This window comes from Muntiacus reevesi, chromosome 18 (assembly GCF_963930625.1).
Source record: "Muntiacus reevesi chromosome 18, mMunRee1.1, whole genome shotgun sequence".
Taxonomy (NCBI): domain Eukaryota; kingdom Metazoa; phylum Chordata; class Mammalia; order Artiodactyla; family Cervidae; genus Muntiacus; species Muntiacus reevesi.
In genome coordinates, this window is record NC_089266.1 from 47,065,682 (window position 1) to 47,090,194 (window position 24,513).

The 24,513-nt window shown below is 43.8% G+C and overlaps 1 protein-coding gene across 3 annotated transcripts in view; it reads left to right on the forward strand.

The window, feature by feature from the left end:
- The window catches only part of AP2B1 (adaptor related protein complex 2 subunit beta 1), a 110,299-nt gene extending 87,474 nt beyond the window's left edge, over positions 1 to 22,825 (forward strand). For all 3 annotated transcript variants that reach the window (XM_065908707.1, XM_065908709.1, XM_065908708.1), the window contains 4 exons: positions 5,948 to 6,032; positions 6,958 to 7,044; positions 15,196 to 15,350; positions 20,288 to 22,825. In XM_065908707.1, coding sequence (XP_065764779.1) covers positions 5,948 to 6,032; positions 6,958 to 7,044; positions 15,196 to 15,350; positions 20,288 to 20,362 — 402 coding nt within the window. In that variant the 3' untranslated portion in view covers positions 20,363 to 22,825. The remainder of the gene's footprint in view (positions 1 to 5,947; positions 6,033 to 6,957; positions 7,045 to 15,195; positions 15,351 to 20,287) is intronic.
- The last annotated feature ends 1,688 nt before the right edge of the window (positions 22,826 to 24,513 follow it).

The following is a 24,513-nucleotide window of genomic DNA, read 5'->3' on the forward strand; positions in this document are numbered from 1 at the left end:
GTGGTGCTTAAAACACATCTGAATCATCATTCCTCAGACAACTGGTGATGGTTGGCGTCACTGCCTGGTCCTCGGTTGGACCAGCCTGCAAATAATCTTTCCCAAAGCTAAATAGAGAGGAGGAAAACAGGGGGGAAAAGCTGCTCAAAGACTGGGAAAGGTCACAAGTGACGTCACGGAAGAGTAGATGGTAATGCTCTCAAAGGTGAGCTGTGTACCGCTTGCCTTGAATTTTCTTGTGGCAGTGCCTCCCGTGGTGATCTGTGGGGAGAGGTGTAGAGAGAGACCACATTTGCCAGAGTTCAGACCGAGTTCACCTTGTACCTTTTTATAGTACTTTTGAGCGCACTGGAACAAGGTTGGAATGTTAATTCAGCCTGCTCGTCTCCAGCTGTGCTGCCAGAAAGGGGCTGCAGCGCCTGCAGCAGGCTTTCTGTACTATGGAGAGAAACTAATTGCTGGTTACAGGCTGAAGCTGACAAGCTGCTCTTTCCCCAGCAGCCACTGAAAGTAACTTGTAAAACTCATTATTATTATTAAGCATTTCTAGCCCGCTTTTGTGTTTTCCAAGTGCCTCATAATCATTTCTTTTTGCTCTCCCTATTGATGTCCCCGAGAAGCAAGTTAATATTACTGTGTCCCCATGTTGCTCGTGGCAGACCGGAGGAACACAGGATTAGGTAATTTGGTTCTTGGTACCATCTGGGATCTGCTTTAGGCTTCCTCAGAGCAGAAACTGAGGTGCGCACCCTGTTCCTAAGCTCACTGAGCCCAGTTCCTCACTACTTGCTTTATAATTTGGTAAGTGAGTATTTAGGGCTTTTATAGTTTTTGGCTGCAGCTTACATAAGGAGGTATATTTTGCATAGTGTATTCACACATACAGTACATAAAACTGAAACAGTTTCAGGAACCATTACTTATTCGTAGTGAGATACACTATGACATTTTCTATTCTATTACTTATTTGGCCACACTGTGCGGAATTTCCTTGACCAGGAATCGAACTCGTGTCCTCTGAAGTGGAAGCATGAGTCTTAACCACTGGACCTCAAGGGAAGTCCCTTCTATTATATTATTTTATGCCAGTTACATCCCATTAAACAAATTTTAAGAACCACCAATTGGCCGTGACCCACAGTATTTAAAACCACCTTGTAAAAATAAAATAAAACCACCTTGTTAGGAAGTACTTGAGGCTGAAGAATACACATGGTATATTCTCCTGGAGCATCAGTTTTGTTTAAAGGTAAATGAAAAAACACATTTCATATTAAAACACTTGGGTTCATTATGGAATAGCACAGAAGTTCAAAGAAATTTTGTTCTTATGGGCTACTTCATACTTTACCCCTAATCCTGATCCTTACCCCTACCTCCACCCCAGTGTATATGTCCATTCTTTCTTCCTCTGTTAAAGGAAGTACACTGGGAAAACCTTGAGAAGTACTGTCCTTTTGGAAACTTATTCCAAGTTCATGTCTTATCTAAGCCCAGTGGCTGTCAGGAACTTAGAGTCATATATTTTACAGTCATTATTCTTACTGAGCCTACTCTGTGCCAGTCACTGTTTCAGAAACTGAGGATCGAGTAGTAAACAACAGACAAAAATCCCCGACCGTGTGGAGCTTGCCTTTTCCTGGAGGTGCATTATGTGGCACAGGTTCAGGCAGTGCACCAACCAATCAGGAAAATGTGTGTCAGATAAGAGCAATGGGAGAAAAAGCAGAGCCCGAGCTCGGGAGTCCTGGAGATAGAGATTGGGCGGTATGATTTCATAAATACGTTGGTCATGGAAGACCTACATGAGAAGATAATGCTTGATTAAAGCAAAGACCTAACGGAGGCCAGAATAAACCTTGCAGATTTCTGGTGGAAGAGGATTTTGGACAGAGGAAACAGCAAAAGGTTATGAGACAGGGGCACGCCTGGTGTGTGCAAGGCACAGCAGCTGGCTCCAGCATATGACAGCAGAGAGCTAACAGGCATCTGACCGGAGTCAGTTATAACTTTGGGAAATCATTGGAGGCTCAAGCACGGAGATATCTATGAACTGATACATTTTAAGATCACTCTGATGCTATGTTGACAGGAGGCTGAGAAGTTAGGTGTTAGAGGTGGAAAAGACGAGTGCAGAAGCAGAGACACCATAGAGAGCTTTGCAGTATTTCGTTTACTGGGTTTGGAAAGTCAGCAGGAGGTTCCATTTAGGGATGGGGAGAGGAGGAGATCAAGAATTTGGTTTTGGACATGTTCGTTTTGAGGTATCCATTTGTTATTCCAGGTGAAGATACTAAGTAGGCAGTTGGATATGTATGTGGTAATTGATTTGCTACAGGCAGGCTAAATACCACTGTGAAAGCTCTTAGAAGGTGCTTCTCCAACTGGTGTGGGTTATGTCTTTCTGCTCTGTACCTCTTAGGATAGTGAATTTCAAAATAAGAAAACAAAGAACTCCCCTTTCTCCATCTGAAGCAATCAATATCATACTATAAGGTTTACTCAGTTCTATTTCAGAGTAGCCGCCTGGCTAAAATTGAACTGGCTTCATACTGTGTTTTCCTTGATTCTTTTTTTGGCCTGGACTCCCGAAGAGTTATTGGCATATTCTTAGAGATTCTCGTATTCTTTGGGTTGTGATCTACTACCTATTTTATTCTTCCTCCACATCTAGCTCAGTGATTTGAAACCAGGTGAACCCACATGTCATCCTGTTGCCCCATCCCTGCCCTGTCATGTATCCATATGCCTAATGAGCTGTGTTAGTGGTGAAATTATGTTTTGCCTATGAGTGATAGGGAGGTTTAGGGAGAAAAAAAAGGTTGAGAAACCAATGTTTCATTCCATTTGCTCAGCTTCTTCCCTTTCTTATTGAGTCACTGGGATGTGAGTGAAGATGAGAGCCCCTGCATGGGCGAGAGACCGTTGTGTTGTGGGGGAGGCAGAGATAAATGCCTGTTTATGCTATGGTGGAAGTGCATGGTGTGGGTGCAATGGAGAGGAGTTAGAACCTTCCTGAGAAATCCTTGTCAAGTTTGAACTAAATCTTCAGATTACATAGATATTTTCCAGACAGATGAAGCTTTAGGAAAAGAACATACTATGCAGAAAGAACAACATTAATGTTTGGAGAGCAGGAATCTGCTTTGATAGGCTTGATGTTAAGGAAATGGACTAGAGAGATAGACAGGGACCACGTCCAAGGGAACCATATACATTTGAAATAAATGCAGTTCTAGCCTGCATTTTACAGGCTACGTTTTACTCTACAAAAGAGTAAAAGTTTGAGAGCAGCAAAATGCAGATTTTGAAGAGCTAATGTAATAGAGGTGAACCACTTCTTCCAAGGAGTGCTGTGTGCAGTTGATCCTATAAGGAGATGATGTTTGACCAGGAGCACAGTCGCAGGAGGAATCATTAAACTAACAGTTTCCCAGTAAGCCTTTCTTAAAAAATCTCTCCTGATGTCTCTCACCAGCATAGTTGTAATACTACATTTGAGCATCTGTAAGATTTCAGATACGTCTAATATGGTTATCCTTAATTATGAAAAATTCTTGAATAAGTGTACAGCAGAAAATGGTGAAAGAAGAGGGAACTTTTCTTTAGGAAACCTTTGTTAACAGTACTTAACTGAAGTCAGTCACCATTCTAAGTGCTTTGCAAATATTAACTTGCCTCATTACAACCCCATGCGTTTAGTGTTGTGGTTATCTCCATTCTTTAGGCAAGAGACTGAGCTGATTACTCCTGCCTCACGTCACACAGCTAGTAAGGAACAGAGTCCGAGTTTGACTCTGTTGGTCAGGTGGTCTGGTCTGGTCCCTGAGTCCATGTTCAGAACCACTGTGTCTGCTGCTGCCAATTTGGGTGTGCCAGCTTCTCAGAGAACTTATCTAAAGCAGAAACCCAGGAATAGGTTTTAGGGTCTCCTGAAACCCCTGAAGTTTTGGTGGGAACATTGCATGTACAGTTTGCAAAAAGAAGGTCCCTGACTTTCATGTGTTTGTCAAAAGAGTCCTCAGGGCAGCATGGTTTAGCACTGCTGACCTAGAAGAGCTTTTCACATCTTTTCCATGGTTAAAGGGCTCCAGTTGGTTTACGAATTCCGTGAGAAGCACAGGCTATTTATAAGCCCAAGCGTACTTCCTAGGTAACATTGTTCTAAATTAATTACTTGTCTAGTTGATCTTCTTAGAAACTTTTTCAAAAAATAGGTGTGCCAGGTCCCAGATTTAGGCGTTGGTTTATTTGTTTGTTTTTTAAATACAGGATGGAGTCAGATTCTGTTTTGAAAAATCTCTCTAGATGATTCTAATATAAGTCTTTGGTTAAGAGCCATTACTATTATCTCCTGGAGGACATATAACCCACATGAGCCCACTTGCACCTCCTCCAGTTTGTACTTCTGAATGCCCTTTTCAGAGCCAGGCACTCCCTCAAGGTCTTCTTGGTGCCCTTATTTGAAATAAAGAGTTCCCCTTCTCTTAACTGCTGAGTGCCAGATGAATTAGAAAATACCTCCTTCCTGGAGACCTGCAGCTGGTATGATCTTTTGAAGTGATGCTGTAGTACATCTTAAAGAATGTCTAAGGTCCCTCTTTCCTGAGGTTAGTTACTCTGCTTGCATTCACTGGACTCAAGCTTTGGGGGACTCCTGCTGTCTCAGCATTTTGGGCATCAGATTATGTGATAGACATTAGAAACTCCTGGGGGTTGGTAACTGAAAGCTTCAATGCCCAAGTGTCAAGGAAAGTAACTTTATAAATTCTTCTGGGAAGGAGTAGAAAGATATCAAGTAGATACACCCAAACCAAATTATGGAGGATGAAATAAAGTTACTGTTTAAGGTGGGGAAGATGAGTTGATAAGTGTAGACATTTGCCCCCAAGAAGGTGGGAGGAGAATGGTGGGGCTAGATAAGCACTTTTTACCTTTATTTTTAAAAAGAGAAATAGTCATGGTTACTGATTGTAAAACTCACCCAGAGAAATATTTTTCTGTGGCACCAAGAGCATAGATAGGAAAGTCACAAGTGACAGAAACCAGTGGGTAGCGTGGTTTCAAGCAGTTTTTCTCCTATGTCTCCCCTCATACATATTTGCTTCTTATAATCTGCCTCAGCATAGTCTGTTTCTGAATGGAGACACCAACAATAATTGCCCCTAAACACAAGTATTATACTTATTGTAGCTTTTTAAAAAATATATAAACTGCTTCCTCTGGATTGAGCAGGCCACGGTAGAATCACAGCCTGTGCACATCCAGAAGTTTGTGTTGTGAGAATGAAACTCATTTCTCCATTCACTCAAAGGCTTTTCCTTCTTATAGTCATCAGATTTACAAGTGTTTGACCCAAACTTTTCTAGCCATATGACTTAGGAAGTAAGAGTGTATAAAAGAAAACACTTTAAAACTCACGTCAGAAAAAAGGTAAGGGCGTTATGACACCAGTTATTGTGGAGAGAGAAAAGTCAAAGTGTAGAGTCAAATTTGCATTTGAATCCTGTTTTTCTGTGTGCTTACAATGTGGCCCTGAATGTTACTTAATCTTTCAGTTCTTCATCAGGAAAATGAGAGGGGAGTACCAGTTATTACTTTGTTTGGGATAGTTATAATGAGGATATAATGAGTTATAATGAAGACTAGAAATACCTGTTAGTACAGGTACTTAGTAAGTGATAGCAGCAGCTACTACTAAAATAACCGAGTAGATTATTACAGACATAGAATTTATGCCTTGAATTCATCCCTCCTGGAGTGAGGCAGAGTTGCAGGTTGTTGATGGTGCTCTGACAGTGGAATAAGTAGGGACATGCTTTGTAGTATATGGGGTGGTGTGTCTTGATAAGGAAATTGGATAGTATATTTCTAGACAGTAACCGTTCTTTCCCTCCTACCTGCCTTCTTATGATGTCCTAATTTTCCCTTCCTACTTTCCTGGCAGGTGGCTGTGAAAAACAATATTGATGTCTTCTACTTCAGCTGCCTCATCCCACTCAACGTGCTTTTTGTAGAAGATGGCAAAATGGGTAAGTATGTCCTCCTGTCCTGCCCAATATACCTTTGCCCTTCCTCTGAACATCAGGTAGAGCATATCCCCAGAAGTTCAATTTATTTTGAGGTTTAAAAAAATGGGGGATGGCTATTCTAAAGCTCTGATAACTGCTAATTATGTATTCGCCTGAGTCACAGTTGATCTTGCTGTGCTGTTGGTCTTTAAATCACAATGCCCACTGTCTGAATAAGCCAGTCACCACAGCAGAGAGTAAGTGGCTTGGTGACAAGTAGATATGGATTGGAATCTCAGCTTGGCTGTTTGTTAGCTTTGTGACTGTAGCGAGATGCTTAATTTTTTTGAGTTTCAGTTTCCATGTTTACAAAGCAGAAATATTTTTTTTGTAATGACTTGAGATAATACGTGCAGGTTTTAGCACTTAGCCCTGTCCTGAATTCTTGCTGTCTCAAGATACGAAATCAGTAATTTATAATAAATTGTTAGTACTCCCCATGTGGTGGTTGATATTTCTCTTTTCCATTATTTAGGAAACCACCAGCTAATAAAACTAGCTTATATTGATATATATTAAGTTGTATTGGCATTTTATTGGTTTGATTCTTACAATAAGTCTTTGGGTAGTGTGGCAGGTATAATATATGATGAAATTAAGGATCAGAAAGTTCACAAGACTTACGCAAAGTCACCTAAATAGGAAAACTATGGAGCCAAAACAACCCTAGATGTAAAGTCTTTCCCAGTGTATCTCAGTACTCAGGAGGGATTAACTGGCCTGGAAGGCGGCACTTGTGCAGAGCTGAGCGTTGGCTCCAGTCGCAGGCTGCCGCTGGGTGTCCTGCTGGGGCCAGCAGTCCACAGGAGAAACGGTGCAAAGGCTTAAATGTCAAACTTTTGCCAGACTGTGCACATCCAGCCTTATCTCTGCTTCCCCCAAACAGAGCGCCAGGTCTTCCTTGCAACATGGAAGGATATTCCCAATGAAAATGAACTTCAGTTTCAGATTAAGGAATGTCATTTAAATGCTGGTGAGTGATAACTCTAAATTTCATTTTCATCTTAGTATATTCAGTTAGATGGTTGAAAATTCTGTCTTCTCTTTACCTATCTCTTTTTTTCACAGCTGCCTATTTCTAGTGAGTAAAGGGTATATTACTTTGCAGACTTCTCATTAAAAACTTGGGATGATTTGATGTAGGCACTAGATTAGCTACAAGCTGAGATTTAAGAACTAGAATGGATCCACATGCCTGATTGTCTAGTAGTTGAACATGGATCAGTCATGTTACTTGCACATTCTAAGCATCAGGTAACTGAGTGGCACTTGAAGATATGTGCTGTCCCAAGAATTAAAAGGACTGTTTGTCCTCTTACATCAGCCTTCAGTAGTGACTCTGTCTGAGATCCTTCTTTGGAATCCTCTGTTTATTATTAAATAAGACTACGTCATAGTTGATTAAAGCCTAATTGGTGGCCTTTTTCTTTCTTTCCTTGTGTCAACTGTCATATGAAGATACGACCTCCTTAATCACCATTAAAAAGTTACAGCCCCCTTAGTAGTTGTATTATTACACTAGAACTTCAGACTGGGAACCGGGGAGGAAAAACAATACGCGCTGGCAGTGCCTGGGCCTTGTTTCGCTGAGGCGTCCTCAGGCCTGGAGGGAGCCCTAAGCGGTTCAGGGTCTTGCCTTTGTCCCGGTCTCTCCTTGAGGTTAGTATAAGACTTGATGAGTTTGAATGAGGGTGGCCCCTGATGCTGGTCAGTGCCGCCTCTCTTCATTCCCCGTCACTTCCTCCTTCCGGCATGCTGCCCTCCCACTGTGGCTAGAGTGTTGCCCTGGGAGAAAGAGGCAGGCAGAAAGAAAAACAACTACTCACTGGCTAAACATTTCGACTTGTTCTTTAAAACTTGTTTGCAGGGAGTGGGTATGCTCTGTGACATGTCCATCCTCTGTGTTCCAGACAGATTTTTTTCTTACAGGGCTTCTCCTAGCCCTTGGAGAGGTGTTTGAGGAAGACAGTCTTCTGTAATGTCCACTGTCACGACAGTTTGTTGATTCTCTTCACAAATACCACATGCCCTCTAGGTTTCTCAGCCTGACTGGTTATGTAGCTATTAGACAAAACCAGATTTTTGCCGAGTTGTGGGTTTTTTTATTCATATTTAAATTGAGCTGCTTTTTATGCCATGTTCTAGGTAGGTGACAGTGTTTGCTGTCTCTCCCAGGCTCACTGGTTAGTTACCACAAGCCTCATTTGATGAGTTGGGAGGTTGGACAGTTTTCCATTTTTTTAACCTCTTTTTCAGGAAACTTCAGCTGCAGAACCCACAGTGGCTAATGGCTAGGATTATAGTCACCCTTGTGTGGTCAGTCCCAGGTCATTTCATATATTATACTCCTGAGAACACTTGTCCCTTAGAAAAGCGTTCTGTGGTCATAAGATTGGGAAGTACAGCATATGATGTGCCCGTCTTAGGAGTTGCCATTGCATGTGAGCGCACTAGAAGCTGAGGCCTCCTGCACTGAGGAAACCACTAACTCAGTATCAACTGAATGTTTTCCCTATGGGATTTAAAATCACAAAATGCTTATTACTAACGTCTTACGGAGAACCAGTGTTCCTTCAACATACATGATCAGGAAAACTCTGGCCTACAGAGAGCAAAGAAAGGCCAGAGTCCTGGGAAAGCAGATTTGGTCTCAGAGGTCTGATGTAAAGGGGACATGATTTTTCAAAAAAGAAAATAGAAGTTTGGATGATTAAGGGTTTTAGTCTGGCCTGTCAGATTAATAAAATCCCCCTGCTTCCAGATGGGGGCTCCGAACCTTGGTATACATTTGTGATCTTGCCAAAGAAAAGGTGTCTGGCCTTTCTCCCAGTGGAGCTATGTCTTCTGATGTAAACAAAAACAGTTTCCCAGGGACTTCCCTGCTGGTCCAGTGGTTAAGACTATGAGCTCTCAATGCAGGAGGCCCAGGTTCGATCCCTGGTCAGGGAATAAGATCCCACATGCCACAGCTAAAAGATTTCATGTGCCGCAACTAAGACCCTGTGCAGTTAAAAAAGTTAAATAAATTAAAAAAAAAAAAAAAAAAACAGTTTCCCAGAACAAATTCAGGTTTTTTGAACAGTTCGGCCGTGGCCCCGTGCCAGTTCCTGCCTGCCTTGTGTGCTCCAGATACCAGCGAATCAGTTCTCCAGTGACACCCTGCTCTGCGGTGGTATAGCACATGGAGCCCAGGGAATGTTCCCAGCCGCTTCCTCTTCTCTGGGAGCCTGAGGCCGTCCAGCATTTCCCACACTGAATCCCTGCTCGTGTCTTACAAGACCACTTCTGCAGCTAATCCTTTCTAGCTTTTCCTCTCCCTCCTCCCCAAGGTCTGGAGTACCTACCCCAACCTTTACTTTTCCTTCCAGTCTGAGGGCTCAATTAACGTGAATGTTTTCAGGTTTAGTGCCTTCTGATTCAACACCCTGGGTTGAGAGCTAAAAATACCTTCTTTCCAGCTGATCTCTCCTAATCACAATAGCACCAACCCTTTAAATAGCTTTTCTGTGCCAGAGTAGACATTTGACAGATGGAGCTAACACTCTGAGGGCTACAGGAAGTCTCAGGCTTAAAGTACTGACCAGCCTAGCATTGAGCTTTTACTTCTGCTCTTCCATTTCTTCTAGAGAAGAAAGAAGAAAAGAAACCCTCTTACTAAGCCTTAATAATTTATCAGTTCTTAATAGAAAAGTGTATATGATAGTGTGCTTATGATGTGTCACTAGTGGTGTAAATACTGGAAAATATTGGTTCAGAAAAGGCACCCAGTTGTATGGGTCTCCTTGCTTCCTAGCACTGGTCATATCTGGGACCACTATCTTACATAAGAAATAGCTGCATCTCCAGCCATATCCAGAAAAGAATCTTTCGGGCAAGTGGTCTACAAATCTGTTTTTTAAATTAAGTGCTTGTTTTGCTTTGAGAAACTCAGAGACATGTTGCATCTGTATTTTCTAGTTAGGCTCTCTAATAAGGGACAGATAAACTTCCTCAGGCACAGGGACTAGGTGAGGGTGAGTTCTGTTTCTTTGTTTGGTCACGGTTCTCCCCATTTCATAACTATAGGTGCATATTGCCAGTCAGCACTTAAATGCAATTTGGTCGTTCAAACGAATGAAAAAAGAGAGGTGTTCTTTTCAGCAGGCACAGTGGTTTGCAGCTTGCTAATGACGGTGTCCCACAGCTGGGTCCCATGTGCAGGTCCCTCTTCCCACCCTCCGAGTACCTTCTTCACTCTTACGGCTGCTGGAAGAGGTGCGACCTTAGCTAAGGTAGGAAGATGAAGGAGGGAAGATCACATTGCCATCTTCTAAGATTTTAGGCCTCAGACCCAAAGTCAGATACGAGGTAGGAGACAAATGAACCCAAAGAAATTACATCTTAATGCATGTGTAACCGTATTTGACTGTCTTTTAATAAAAGCTCTTGTCCTGTAGGGCAGATCTCAGTGTCTTTACATTACATTCTCATTCTCCAAGTCACAGCTATAAGATTCCGTCATATTTCCCCAGGAGTTTGGATGTGTTTAAGAAACAAACAAACACAAAGAACTGTGACATTTTGTCAAGAAGTGTATCCCAGTCTGGCTGGGAAGCTTCTTTACATTGGCTCCCATTGCCATTCTTTTTGTTTTGTTTTTTTTCTAAGTTGGCTGCGCGGCATCTTCATTGCTTTGTGTAGGGTTTCTCTGATTGTGGCAAGCAGGAAATACTCTTCATTGCATCGCATGGGCTGCTGCTTGCGGTGGCTTCTCTTGTGGAGCACAGACTCTAGGGCGTGCATGGGCTTCAGTAGTTGTTGCTCCTGGGCTCCGTAGTTGTGGCTCACAGGTTCTAGAGCATGGTCTTGGTAGAATCCTTCCAGACCAGAGATCGAACCCATGTTCCCTGCGTTGGCAAGCAGATTCCTATCCACTCTGCCACCAGGGAAGTCCCATTGCCGTTCTTAATAAGTTCACTTAGCAGAGTCTGGTCATCCTACCACCTTCAAGCCCTCTAGCTCAAACTTACAGTCTAAGGTTTATAAAAATTGACTCACAGAGACTTCTCTGGCCATCCAGTGGTTAAGACTCCACGCTTCCAGTGCAGGGGTATGGGTTCAATCGCTGATCAGGGAACTAAGATCTCACAGGCTCTGTGGTGCAACCAGAAGAATTGACTCACACATACTTATGTTATAGACCCCTCTTCCCTCCATGCAGTATTCTGATAGAAATCACAATTACAGCCATTCAGTAGGAGCAGACCCAGGTTCCTAACCAGAATGCTTCCAAACACATTAAAGTTACATCCATTCAACTGGCTTATTCTGTCTGGCTTTTGGCCACGTTTTTTAATTCTGGAGTGGGTGAGTGTGTATGTGTGTTTGGGTGCTTCCATTTCTTAGCCTATCATCTCTTTTTTAGCCTATCACCACTTACTTAGCCTGTCACCTCTTACTTAAAACCATGACATATCTGTAGGCATCTGGACCTTGCTCTATATGTTGTCTAGAACATGTGCCTGTGCAACATGGTAGAACTTCAACAGAAGATCCTGTTGTGTGTATTTTCTGTTTCCTTGGAAATGGGCAAGAGCCTTGAAACTTGGGAATGGCTTTTACAACTTAAAGCAATCCTCCTCATGTTAAAGACGGTCCTGTCAAAAGGTGTAAGCCAAACTCCAGCTGGTGATGTTGCCTAGCAACTCAATCTGAGCTGCAAGAGCCCTTCATAGTAGGAACCAAGATACAGCCAGAACTGCCTGACCCCCCAGAAGGTGATGAAAAAGTATATTGAGGCTCCCTCCTCCCTCAGTCTTGTGCATAACGACCTTGAGATAAACAAAGAGAACCCATTCTTGAGTTATAACTACTCTGCTTGGTGTTAGTGGAAACTGGAACTAAAAGGAGGGAAATTAAGCCATAACTAAGTGTGATGCAGTTGTTTAATGAATGGGCTTCAGCACCTCCTGCCCTGAGCGCTCGCTGGGTTGAATGTGGAAGAAAGACATCAGGGCAAGAATTACCTGCAAAATTAGACCACATCTAAATAGATGGTTTTTACATTCGTAAACATAGAAAGCAAAATTATGGTTACCAAAGGGGAAAAGGGGGAAGGAGGAGAGATAAATTAGGAATATGGGACTAACAGATACATCAGTTCAATTCAGTTCAGTCACTCAGTCGTATCCGACTCTTTGTGACCCCATGGACTGCAGCACGCCAGGCTTCCTGTCCATCACCAACTCCCGGAGCTTGCTCAAACTCATGTCCATCGAGTCAGTGATGCCATCCAACCTTCTCATCCTCTGTCGTCGTCTTTTTCCTCCTGCCTTCAATCTTTGCCAGCATCAGGGTGTTTTCAAATGAGTCAACTCTTTCAATTAGGTGGCCACAGTATTGGAGTTTCAACTTCAGCTTCAGCTCTTCCAGTGAATATTCAGGACTGATTTCCTTTAGGATGGACTGGTTGGATCTCCTTGCAGTCCAAGGGACTCTCAAGAGTCTTCTCCAACACCACAGTTCAAAAGCATCAATGCTTTGGTGCTCAGCTTTCTTTATAGTCCAACTCTCACATCCATACATGTGATATGTACTACTATATATAAAACAGATAAAAAGGATTTAATGTATTCAATATCTTATAATAACCTATCATGGAAAAGAATATTAGAAAAAGTGTATATATATATGTACACACACACACACACACACACACACACACACACACACATACATATTTGTATGTGTCTGAATCATTTTGCTGAACACCTGAAACACAGTTTTGTAAATCAGCTGTACTTCAAATAACTAAACAAAAGATGTGAAGTTTTTCTGGCAGATTTTTTTTTTTTTTTTGGCAGCCTGACAGCTTATGGGATCTCAGTTTCCTGACCAGGGATTGAACCTGGGCCACAGCAGTGAAATCTCCAAATCCTAACCACTAGACCACCCAAGAACTCCCCAGAGAAAGTTGGCTTTGTTTGTTTGTTTGTTTTAATTGAAGTGTAATTGATATAAATATTGTGTGTATTTCTGCTACATAGCAAAGTGATTCAGTTGTGTATGTATATACATACACACACACACACACATGTTTTTGCATTTTTTTCCACCATGGTTTATCACAGGATATTGAATATAGCTCCCTGTACTATACAGTAGGCCCTTGTTGTTCACCCATTCTGTATTCAGTAGTTTGCCATCTGCTAACCCAAACCTCCCATTCCATTCCTTCCCCTGCCTACCTCGCCCATGGCAACCACAGGTCTTTTCTCTATGTCTGTGAATCTGTTTCTGTTTCATAGATAAGTCCATTTGTGTTATATTTTAGATTCCACAGATATGTCACATATGATATAATATGGCATTTATCTTTTTGACTGACTTCACATAGTATGATGATCTCTAGCTCCATCTGTGTTGTGGCAGATAGCATTGTTTTGCTCTTTTTCATGGCTGAGTAGATTCCCTTGTAGATGTGTACCACATCTGCTTCGTCCATTCACCTACAGATGGACATTTAGGTTGTTGGCCCATCTCGGCTATTGTGGATGGTGCTGTTGTGGGCATAGGAATGCATGTGTCTTCTTTAATTATAATTTTGTCTGGATATTTGTCCAGAAGTGGGATTGCTGGATCATATGGTAATTCTGTTTTTCGTTTTTTGAGGAACTTCCATGTTGTTTTCCATAGTGGCTACACCAATTTACATTCCCACCAACAGCGTAGGAGAGTTTTCTTTTCTCCACATCCTCTCCAGCATTTGTTATTTGTAGAGTTTTAAATAATGGCCATTCTGGCTAGTGTGAGGTGGTGCCTCATTCTAGTTTTGGTTTGCATTTATCTATTATCACTATCTGTTAGGGATGTTGAGCATCTTTTCATATGTCTGTCGGCCATTTGTATTTCTTTGGGGAAATGTCTTAAATAATGTTTTTTAATGCCTATGGCATTATGCACATATCTGCATCTCCAACACCTGAGTCAGAGGCTTATTCACAGGTATTGATGGCAGGTACTCATTGTGTCCCAGATACTGTGAGAAGCACAGTGATGAAAAACCCTAGGATCCCTGTGCTCAGAGAGTTTACCGTCTAGGAGAATAGAAAGACTGTCCATCACAGCAGCCTTCTCCCATAGAGTATGATTGGTTTTTATGTGGGGAGAATTTAGTTCCTGAGTAATTTAATTCTTATTAGAAGCAAATGTAATAAACTATCAACAAAGAAATGGTGTTTATCATCTCTGTTCTTAAAGTTTCTCTGGTGCTGCAGCATCTCATGTTAGCAGTCAGAGAACAAGGAGAGAGAAATGACCTTTAATTCTAGAATGTCATGTCTTTGGTGCTATATGTAGTCACAAGGAAGACCCCAAACACCAACTTGTTCTTACCCTGCATTGATGACTACAAAGGCCTTTGTTCTAACCAGAAATGGCAGTCGAGGTTACAGGCCTTGGAATAATCATCTTTGTACAACTTCAGTCTTTCTAAAGAACTTTTGTTGAGGCAGTTTGTTTCAATTTTAATTTGGGGTATGATATTCCCCAGAGGTTTAAGAAATCATTTGCCTGCTTTAAAAAAACAAACAAACGGAAAACAAACACCTTAACGTCAAGGTTAACAAATTTGATTTGCAGGATTTCTGCAACTGGGTGCTTTTCTGATCTGGCACGTAAGGCCATGTGACTCATGGTGGAGTAGTAGTGACTTGGGAAGTATTCTTGGAGATTCAGTTGTCAGTCTTTGCATCCCTATGGATCTGGGACCAATGTTCCAGAAGTGAATCCCAACATGGCAGTCACCCATTCACCCATTTCTGTCTCTGTCCACTTCAGTGCATTACCAGTCTAGCTCCTAGTAGTAGTTTGAGGGTACCAATGGCTTAGACCCACCATAATCTCCACAGGTAGTTCTTAAACACTGATGTTTAGTCACACCTTATTCCATTTTCTGGCCTGGAATGTGGTGCATAGGCACTTGAAGAGCTTCCTCACATTTTGCTCTTGTGGGAGAAGGGCTTTCTGAAATGTGCACATATGCATGTGACGGTGCTTATCAGGGGCTAATTGAGCACGCATGGCTCACAACATCCTTGTTGGATATTTTAGCTGAAGGTGTTGCATTTTGAATCTGTGTTTCTAGACACTGTTTCCAGCAAGTTGCAAAACAACAATGTTTATACTATTGCCAAGAGGAATGTGGAAGGGCAGGACATGCTGTACCAATCCCTGAAGCTCACTAACGGCATTTGGATTTTGGCCGAGCTACGTATCCAACCAGGAAACCCCAATTACACGGTAAGGCCTTTTTCAGAATGGGTGAGATGGGTTCACGGAGGGAGGTAAGAGCCCTTCATTTTTTTCTTAGCATTTTTTAATTTGCCAGGAAAGACCTGGTGGAGTTCCTTCACTCCCCAGATATCCAAAACAAGCAGTCAGAAAAGTCCCCAGTTGCATTCTTAGAAGACCTTGTTCTGCCCCCGTTCACCAGGAAGGGGCCTCTGGCAGCCGGAGTACCTGACTCCTCCAGGTATACACAGAGCTGCTCACAGAACCTGCAGCTTCATCAGTACTGGTTAATGCTCATTTAGCGTATCCGTGCATGTGGTACTGTAACAGGCTGCTAAGAGGATTGTTTTCGTAGCTCATTTCAAGCCCATTCGTGCTTTTGGACGTAAGGATGTCAAAATCCCTGAACATATGAGCCTCTTTAGTGATATTGTATGTCCTAAATGCTGGTTGAAAAATTAAGGCAAAATGGGACACACTTTTTATAGCCTGAAAGGGAACTTTAGGAAACTTCCTCACTGCCATGCTGGACTAAAATTGAAACCCTGGCCTTATTTTCAGGGGCGGAGCCAGCTGCTTTGTTAATCAGCACAGCCATAATACCCTAGGCACTGGCCATTTGTTTACTGTTGTAAAATACTGTCTCCGAGTAAGATGCTGCTTGTCATCTGCACTTTGTAAAGTATAAGAAAACCCTTGGGATAGGGGAAATATATTCTTCTGGCTTCATGTTCAAGGCTTTTTTACACTGTTTTGAATGAGGGGAAAGGAAAGTGATGAGAAAACGTTCAAAAATTGATTAACTGATAAAGCTTTATATTCAGTAGATTAAGTGAGCTTTTTAGCCATTTAGCCGAAAAAAGACTGACTCCATTCCTTAATTTTAAGGCAAGCATGTGTTCGTTAGCATACATCAAGGAAGTAGTACCACCCTGAACTGAAAATTCTTGGTTTCCGTTGAAGTAAGCTGGACAAGTGTGTGTGTATGAGTGATACTACATCCCATCTAACTATATTTTTTTGCCCAAGCGTTTGTCAGCTGAGAAACTTGAGACTTCTCCCATAAACTGTACACTCCTCCCACCCACCTCCTCCGCTGCCAGTCTTTTGTCTTTTTTTGTAAGAAACCATCCTGTCATTTTCCTTGAGTTCCCCAAGAAAGGGAAAGTCCTGTCTGCTCTTCTGGAGGGACAGGTTTTTACTGTAAAATCAGGTCTTATAAAATAGCTCCATTTACTTCCCTAGAAATTTTCTCAAAGTATGTGTATTTGTGTGTGTGTGTTTTGTTTTTTTATTATTCATTATTTTATTGTCTGCAGTATTCCATCTCAGCTAGATTAGAGTAGCATGAATTGTAAAGTAGGTAGCCTCCAACTAATAAAAATAAATGGAAAAAAAAAATAGAGTAGCATGATTACCCCTAGATTCCAGATAAGGAAACCATGGTTCAGAATGATTAATAACTTGTTCAAGATCACAGAAGTTGTTGGTAGGTAAGTTGTGCTAAGAATTCATATATCTAAACACTTCCTAACTGTATTCTTTGTATTCATTAAGGATTGTGAGAATTTTGAGAAAGACCTCTTAGTAGTTGCATAGTTGATTTAAAATGTTTAAAAGCTTCTTATTTGGAACTAATTTAATTAAGACTCACATAAAATTTAAAAAATGATACATAGAGTTCCCATATATCTTCCACTGAGTGTTCCTCATTGAGAACATCTTACACCCAAATTCACCAGTTTTTACATAATTATTTTTATTTTATTTTATTTGGTTAAGGAGTGTACAGTACTATGAAATCTTATCACATTTGTGATAATCACCACGATCAGGAACAGAACTGTTCCGTCACCACGAAAAAACTCCCTTCTTGCTATCTCTTTATAGTTACAGACTCACCCCACGCCTAACCCTTGGGAATCACTGATATGTTTGTTTCCCATTACTATAATTTTGTCATTTTGAGAGGGTTCTGTAAGTTCAGTTCCTATCCTTTCAGACTTTTTTCCCACTTAGCATAATGTCCTTGACATCTGTCTTAAGTCATTGCATGTATTAATAATTTGGTGTGTGTTTGTTTTTGATGACTGAGTAGTACTGCTGCTGCTGCTGCTAAGTCACTTCAGTCGTGTCCAACTCTGTGCGACCCCACAGACGGCAGCTCACCAGGCTTCCCCGTCCCTGGTATTCTCCAGGCAAGAACGCTGGAGTGGGTTGCCATTTCCTTCTCCAATGCATGAAAGTGAAAAGTGAAAGCGAAGTCACTCGGTTGTGTCCGACTCCTAGCGACCCCATGGACTGCAGCCTGCCAGGCTCCTCCGTCCATGGGATTCTCCAGGCAAGAGGACTGGAGTGGGGTGCCAGTGCCTTCTCTGAGTAGTAGTACACTACATGATAAATCACTTCCTTCACCCCCTTACTGTATGTCATTAAGAAGGTTTGTTTATCCCAGGGGGCAGAGCCCTCTTGATCTCTAAGTAGCTCTGTCTCACCTGGAAAGATTACTTGTCCCAGGTGAAGAAGTATGTGTTCCAGGCCATAAACCTGAAGTAGATGTTTAAGTCCCTGGCTTATTACCTAGGCAGGGGAGGTGAATCTAGGTGGGTGGCCTTCCTCAGTGGTTGGTGTGAAAGATGTGACACATAAGTAGGTTAGTGCTTCGAAAGTTAAAATCCTGGAAAGATGTCTTTTCCCATATAAAATGAGACCAGAATCCTAAATCAGATTTTTTTTTAGCTTCTTTTTTTATGTACATTTCCTTCTTGCTTTCTTTAGGAATTAGCAAAAAAAAAAAAATTTTTTTTAATGTGTTGCAGCTTGTCTTTTTTTTTTTTTTTTTTAATGTATTCAGCTTGTCTTAACTGTACTTGTTGAAAAGCAGGGAATGGATTTAACCCTAAACTTAACCCATTGTTAAAGGCTGGGGTGTCTGGGGGAGGGAGGTGATAGAACAGTCCAGAGAAAGAGATTCTTCCTCCTCTTCTTATCCTCCCTCTCCCACTCTCCTCCCCTCCCTCTCCTCCCACCTCCAAAGAGCAGCTCACACTGTCTGCTTCTAGACTCCTGCCAGTGCCCATTTGGGCTTTTATTGAGGAAGACAACATTCTCTTATCACTAGTGAACCAAAAGTGGATCTCCAACTGGTTGGAAGTTCCAATACTGCTACAAAGATGTGAAAAAATACAGAACTGTATTTGGGGGAGGAGGAACTACCCCCTCTTTAGTCTGGGAGTTAATTCCCTTAGGCTGTTCTTACTCTTTTTAGCTTCCTCTCCTCCTCCTCTTCTGAACCCACGTACTTTCCCACGAGAACTGTCTACAACGCTGACAGTGGAAAGGCTGGAGGAGGAGCAGAAAGTCAGGGAAAGGCCTAGAGCTGCAACTTGGACCAAAGTAGGGAGCAATTTTCTATTTATATTTATATTCTAAAATTAGTTATACATTTTGTTTTACGTGTATCAGAATTGTCTTTCCTGATGGATGTCAAGCAGCAGTTCTGGAAATGCCTTAGAGAATGCATATTAAAGCTATAAATTTTAAATAGAGCCTCTTTTGATGTTCTTTTTGTTTGGCTTGGTTTTGCATTTTTAAAATCTCAGTCAGTTCTGAGGATGTGAGTTTTCTCAAGAAGAAAGATTGGGGTTGACCAATCATCTTCCTGACATTTTTGCCAAAAGTATTCTCACCTCTTTGAACTTGGTTAAATCGTTAGTCTCTTATAAGACAATAAAGAGGTAAGATAATGTAAAATCTTATGGTGATACATCATTAAAGACAACTTTTGTTCATCCTTTAATAAACAAGCAATGATGTCAGTAATACAAAAAACAGGGATTAAAATTTCTGGTTCTAAATGCAATTTATATGCTTCTTTTGTTAATGTTATTGTGAAGCTGGTGAATTTGCCTAATCTGGTACAATTCAGGAGTCCAAATCTAGGTTTAAATTTTGCACTTGTTGACCCACAGAGTGAAAATCTCAGTGTTCAGCATTGAAATATTTTTAATATTTTAATTTGGTAATTGTTAGATGAGACAAAGAGGTGGTAATAAACAAGTAGAGTGGTATGAGAAGTATCTAACCAGCCTGAATAAGAGGCAGAAGCTCTTATTATATATATATATCTTTATATATATATAAAGATAACACTGTTGTCATAAACGGTACAGTTACACTCGGTAAATGTCTCTTTAGTGTTAGTTAGTGTTAGTTGCTCAGTCGTACCTGACTCTTTGCAACCCCATGGACTGCAGCCCACCAGACTCCTCTGTCCATGGGATTTCCAGGCAAAGTATACTGGAGTGGGTTGTCCATTTCCTTCTCCAGGGGATCTTCCCAACCCAGGAATCCAACCCAGGTCTCCTGCATTGCAGGCAGATTCTTTACCATCTGAGCCACAAGGGAAGCCCATGTTGCTTCTTATCTTCATTCCCTAGCAGTGTATGCTCTTTTCCATATAATACAGTGAAGACTAGTTACTTGGAGCTATCTAGCTCCTGCTTTTATTTTATTTCGTTATCCATCCTCCTGAATTGGGACTGAAATAACCATCCTTGTGAAGACAGAAACTGGAATCGAGAGATGAAATGACCACCAAGTTCAGGGTTTTAGCCCGTCCCCTTTCACTTGGTTATAGTCCCTGTGACTCCTAGCAAAGCAGGAAGGCATCTGTCCCCTACGGTGTTCCCTGTGAATTACTTCCTGACTTTGCAGACCCACGTAGGATGGAGGTGGAAGCACAGCACAGCCTGACACTGATTAACTGAAATTCTAAAACCCGCAGAACCCCTTATCCGCAGGGTCTCTCTATTTGGCTGCTCAAGGATAGGAGCCCTTCTCCCCTTGTATCAGAAAGAGCTTTCCTTGAACTGAATACTTGGATACTTTCTGAGTGAATGCCAGCCTCCGTGCTAATAATCTTCCTTCTCCTTTCCTCCGCACAGCTGTCGCTGAAGTGTAGAGCTCCCGAGGTCTCCCAGTACATCTATCAGGTCTACGACAGCATCTTGAAAAACTAATAGACTGGCCCGGTGCCCTCCAGCCACCCTGTGACCGGTGCAGGCCAAGAGCTCTTTAACTGGAAGAAACTGTTATCGCCATGTAGAATCTGAACCTGAACACACTGAGGCTGTCCGCCAAGGTAGTGACTAGTTTAACCTGTGCTAATGTTAGGGCGCCGCCTGTTGGATAGTGTTAGCTTCCTGTGACCGTCTGTAACCACTGCTTCCGTCAGTCCCCACCTCGTGCCACCCGCTGCTGTCCGTCCTTACTGTGGGCTTCTCCATGCTCCTTACAGTGGCTGCAGTTTTGAGTGTAGTTTGATATTTTGTAATCGAGAGCTCGTTTCAAAAGCAGAAAAAGACAACAAAAAAATATTAAAGCAAGGAAAAGTGTCACTGAAACGTGAACTGCACTTTATTGTTTTATATTTTTGTACATGTGAGAAATAGAGGGAATAGTGTGTAGCTGAGAGAAGTGTTAAGACGACCGCACAGTCCTGGAGGGAAGAGACGCAGTTTCTTGCCACCCTGTGGCAGCCTTGTTCCTGATCACTTTCTTTTCTCTCCAAACTCCTTTTCCTGTGATTCCTCCTGCCCTGTATTTTCATCTTGTTTGATGCGCTGCAGCCAGAAATAGTGGTCTTCCTTGAATGGTGCTGGAGGGTGTAGGAAATGGGACCTGATGGCACCGAGGCTGAGAAGGAGAACTTACTACAGTCCTTTTCCGAGGTCGAATCCGTGAATAAACTGATGAAAGAATTTCAAAAATCAAAATGCCCTCCCCCCATCTCCTGCTCTGGATTTAATTTAATCTCAGGTCCAGTTCACATCTAAAATCTTGGTTTTAGAGTTGAAACAGACTTACTTAAAATAACAACTCATCCAACCTTGTTTTTCTAAAAAGAAAAAAGATAAAAGACAAACAGGATGTTATGGCCTGAGGACTGCTGACTGTTCGGTAGCAGAGGTGGGGGCTGGGTCTCTGAATCCCCATCAGAGTTGTTCTCACCACGGGACCCTCTCGTTGACTTTCTTTCCTCAATGCCTTTCTCTTACCTTTCCGGTGCCTGCTTCCTCATGGCTCCCACACTCCACGCAGGTGCTGGCGCTCCATTCATTGGCATCCGGTGGCAGCAGTCTCTGTCCAGGGACTTGAAGGTAAACCCTGATGCCAGAATGGAGGCCCCTCGGTGCCGGAGGCCAGCAGGATGGATGTGGGGAGGAAGTGAGCTGCTGGTGCCCACAGTCATCCCTTGGCTCTCTGATCCGCTCGGCACTTGTGTGGCTTAGGCTCCCAGGCAGTTGAGATCACCTCAGAGGGCCAAGCCATCCTTGTCATCTCTCAAAAGATCGGGAAACGTGAGAACCCCTGCCCCCCTAGACACATTGGGTGTGGCTGTCAAAGCATGCTCTGTGCCTGGAACACCAGTCTGTCCAGCAGGCTTCTCTGTTTCACCTGTGGGCACTGCTGCTGCCTGGCACCGGGGATTCAGAGTCCATGACTGAGACTGCTGCTCAGATGCCCCTGCTCTCATCAGAGGCGCCTGGGTCCAAGACCTCATGTGGGACTTGGACCTAAAAGTGCGTCCAAGAGGCAGAACCCTAGAAAACAGCAGAAAGTACCCTGCACCCATGTTGCAAGTGAAATGACCCTGACTCGTGCCACTTGGAGAGCTACGGGAGCAGGTCCCTCAAAACAGTTTCTTAGGCCTTGACACTCTCCACGAGGAGAATTCTTGGGGTGAGGGACAGGAACCACGCAGGCACGTGAAGAACAGGAAGTGGCCCAGGATGCTGGGCGGGGGTGGGTGAAGCTCTGTGGTTGGGAGATTGCTCGTGGAGTCAGTGCGATGCAAGCAGTGAAGAAGGTCCCCACTCCAAACGCTGTGTTCTCACCTCGAAGCAGACTGCAGTCCCAGGCGGCAGAGCTTGTGGCAGGGTGAGCAGACGGGCCAGTGTGGTACCGAGACGTGTCCCTCCGCCCCTGAAACCCGGCTCCTCAGCCTCCCCGGCAGTCATGGGCCACAGCTAGACTTCTCAGCTGAGCCGGCCGGTCTGCCAGCCCTCCGCTCCTTCGAGAGGCTGCCTCCTGGTTTGCCCCTGAGCTGCTGGAGAGGGATTCTGCTTCACGATTAGGACCCCTCTCCTGAAGAGGCAGAGCCTGTCCCTCCACCGCAGTGTCCCTCGGGGCCCGTTTCGAGCTTGGCCGAAGCGGATGAGCGGAGGTTGCCCTGCAGCTCCCTGTCCGCCACTGCAGCCTGTCTCTGTAACATCAGCGGGCACCGCACAAAGGGCACGGCAAGCGCGCGCACACCCGGGACTCTTGCTGGTCAGAGATTCCCTGAGTGTCTGCCCTCGCCCGAGCCTGTTTCCTGTGTCTGCGTTGCGAACCTTGGGACTGGAGAGAAGGGGGAGGGGGGTGAGTGTTGCCCTGAGAAAACTTACCATTCTTTTGTTGTTGGGATCTGTTCTGGGGGAGGGTGGGGGGCAGGGGAAGCTTGACTTTGTCTTCGTCAATAAACTCTCATTTACACAAAATGAAGTTTGTGCTGCGTACTTTGTTCCCAGAACTGAAACTAGAGGACAGAACACAGCGGGCCAGGGGAAGGATGGGGTATTAATAACCATGCTATTAGAACTTGCCTTTTGGCTGCCCGGCCCTCCCGGGGGTTTAGCCAGATGAAATGTGGAGATGGGCCTGAGGAAGCATCACACGCCTCAGAGGCTCCTGTCTCCCCAGCCCCCGCTGCCGTCACCACCACCACCGTCACCACTCAGGCATCTTGCTGCAGGCAGTGCTCGGAGGAGCCAGTCCATCTTCCCTGGCAGGTCCCCTCCAGGGCCCAAGCGGATGGGCCAGGGGCGGGCAGCCAGCCAGGCACAGGGGCAGGAGGAGCCCAGCAGAGCTTCCCATCAGTGTCCTCTCAGCCCGGACATTTCATTGACCCATTCATAAGAAGCCTCTCTGATCTGCACTGGGGGCCTGCATGTTCCCAAGTGGATAGAATTAATGCTGCTTTCAATCAAGCTTCCCAAGGTGTTCAGATATAATCACCTGCATTTGTGTGGCTGGGGACACGCGAGCCAGGTGTGGTCAGGCGGGAGGCGCTGGCCCTGGTTCTGATGACTGGACTCTGAAGTCTCCTACAGCCTGGCATGGGGGAGCGAGGCTGAGGGGTCCTGTGCCTAGATAGGATCCCTCAGTCACCAGTGTAGGGAAGATGCACAGGGCTCCTCACAGTAACCGCTTCTCTTACGTGGATGTTCAAACACCATGAAAACTTTATCGCAGCTAGGAACTCTTGGGCTGTCGCCACATGCTGGCTACAGTTGGCTCGAGTTCTAACTGGAATAACTGGCAGGGAAGTGGGGTCAGGGTGGGCTTTGTGGAGGTTCAGAGTCAGAGATATGAAGAGGGATAGGCCTTACTGAGATCTGACTGGATTCACCAACTAAGAATGTCAGTTTTGGCCAAGAAAATCCTTAGGGCAGAAGCTCTTAACTCTTGGGTGCACATTGATCACATCCTAGAGCTCTCATGAAAGGCTGACAATTCTTAGCCAGTTGGGTAGGGCCTGGGACAACCTGCATTTCAAAAAATTCCCCAGGTGTTTCTGAAAGGACAGGGTTGAGACTTCCTGCCAGAGAAAGACACCGTTTGCCTACTGCCTCTCCTGGAGTAACGGCACTCTTTTGGCAGCTGAAAAATGGCAAAGCACTCATGCACAAGATGCCTGCCTGCCTGTCCCGTGAATTGAGAGTATTATCCCCATTTTTCAGGTGAGAGGAGGTAAAGCCACATCATCTGACCCTCTGTCTTGATTGCTGCTTTTCATCCCACTCCTCTGAGCCACCAGGCCAAGGGCCAGCCTTGCTAAGCCCCTACATCCCAATGCAGTTCAGTCTCCAGAAGCAGGGCACAATGGCCAGAGACCTCCTCCTGAGATCGCCTGAGATCCTCCTCCCACCGAATGCGACATTAGGAAACACTGATACCTCAGGTGTATTGCTCCTGAGACCACAGGAAGAGCTGAGGACTCTGGGCTGGAGCCTTCCTACTCCCACCCCAGGCATTGATGCTTTTTCTGGTTTTGCTTGGACCCAGATTTCTTTTCCCTGCCACCCCCAGCTCCAGGAGGCAAGAGAGCCTGTTTATTTTAATACCTGGT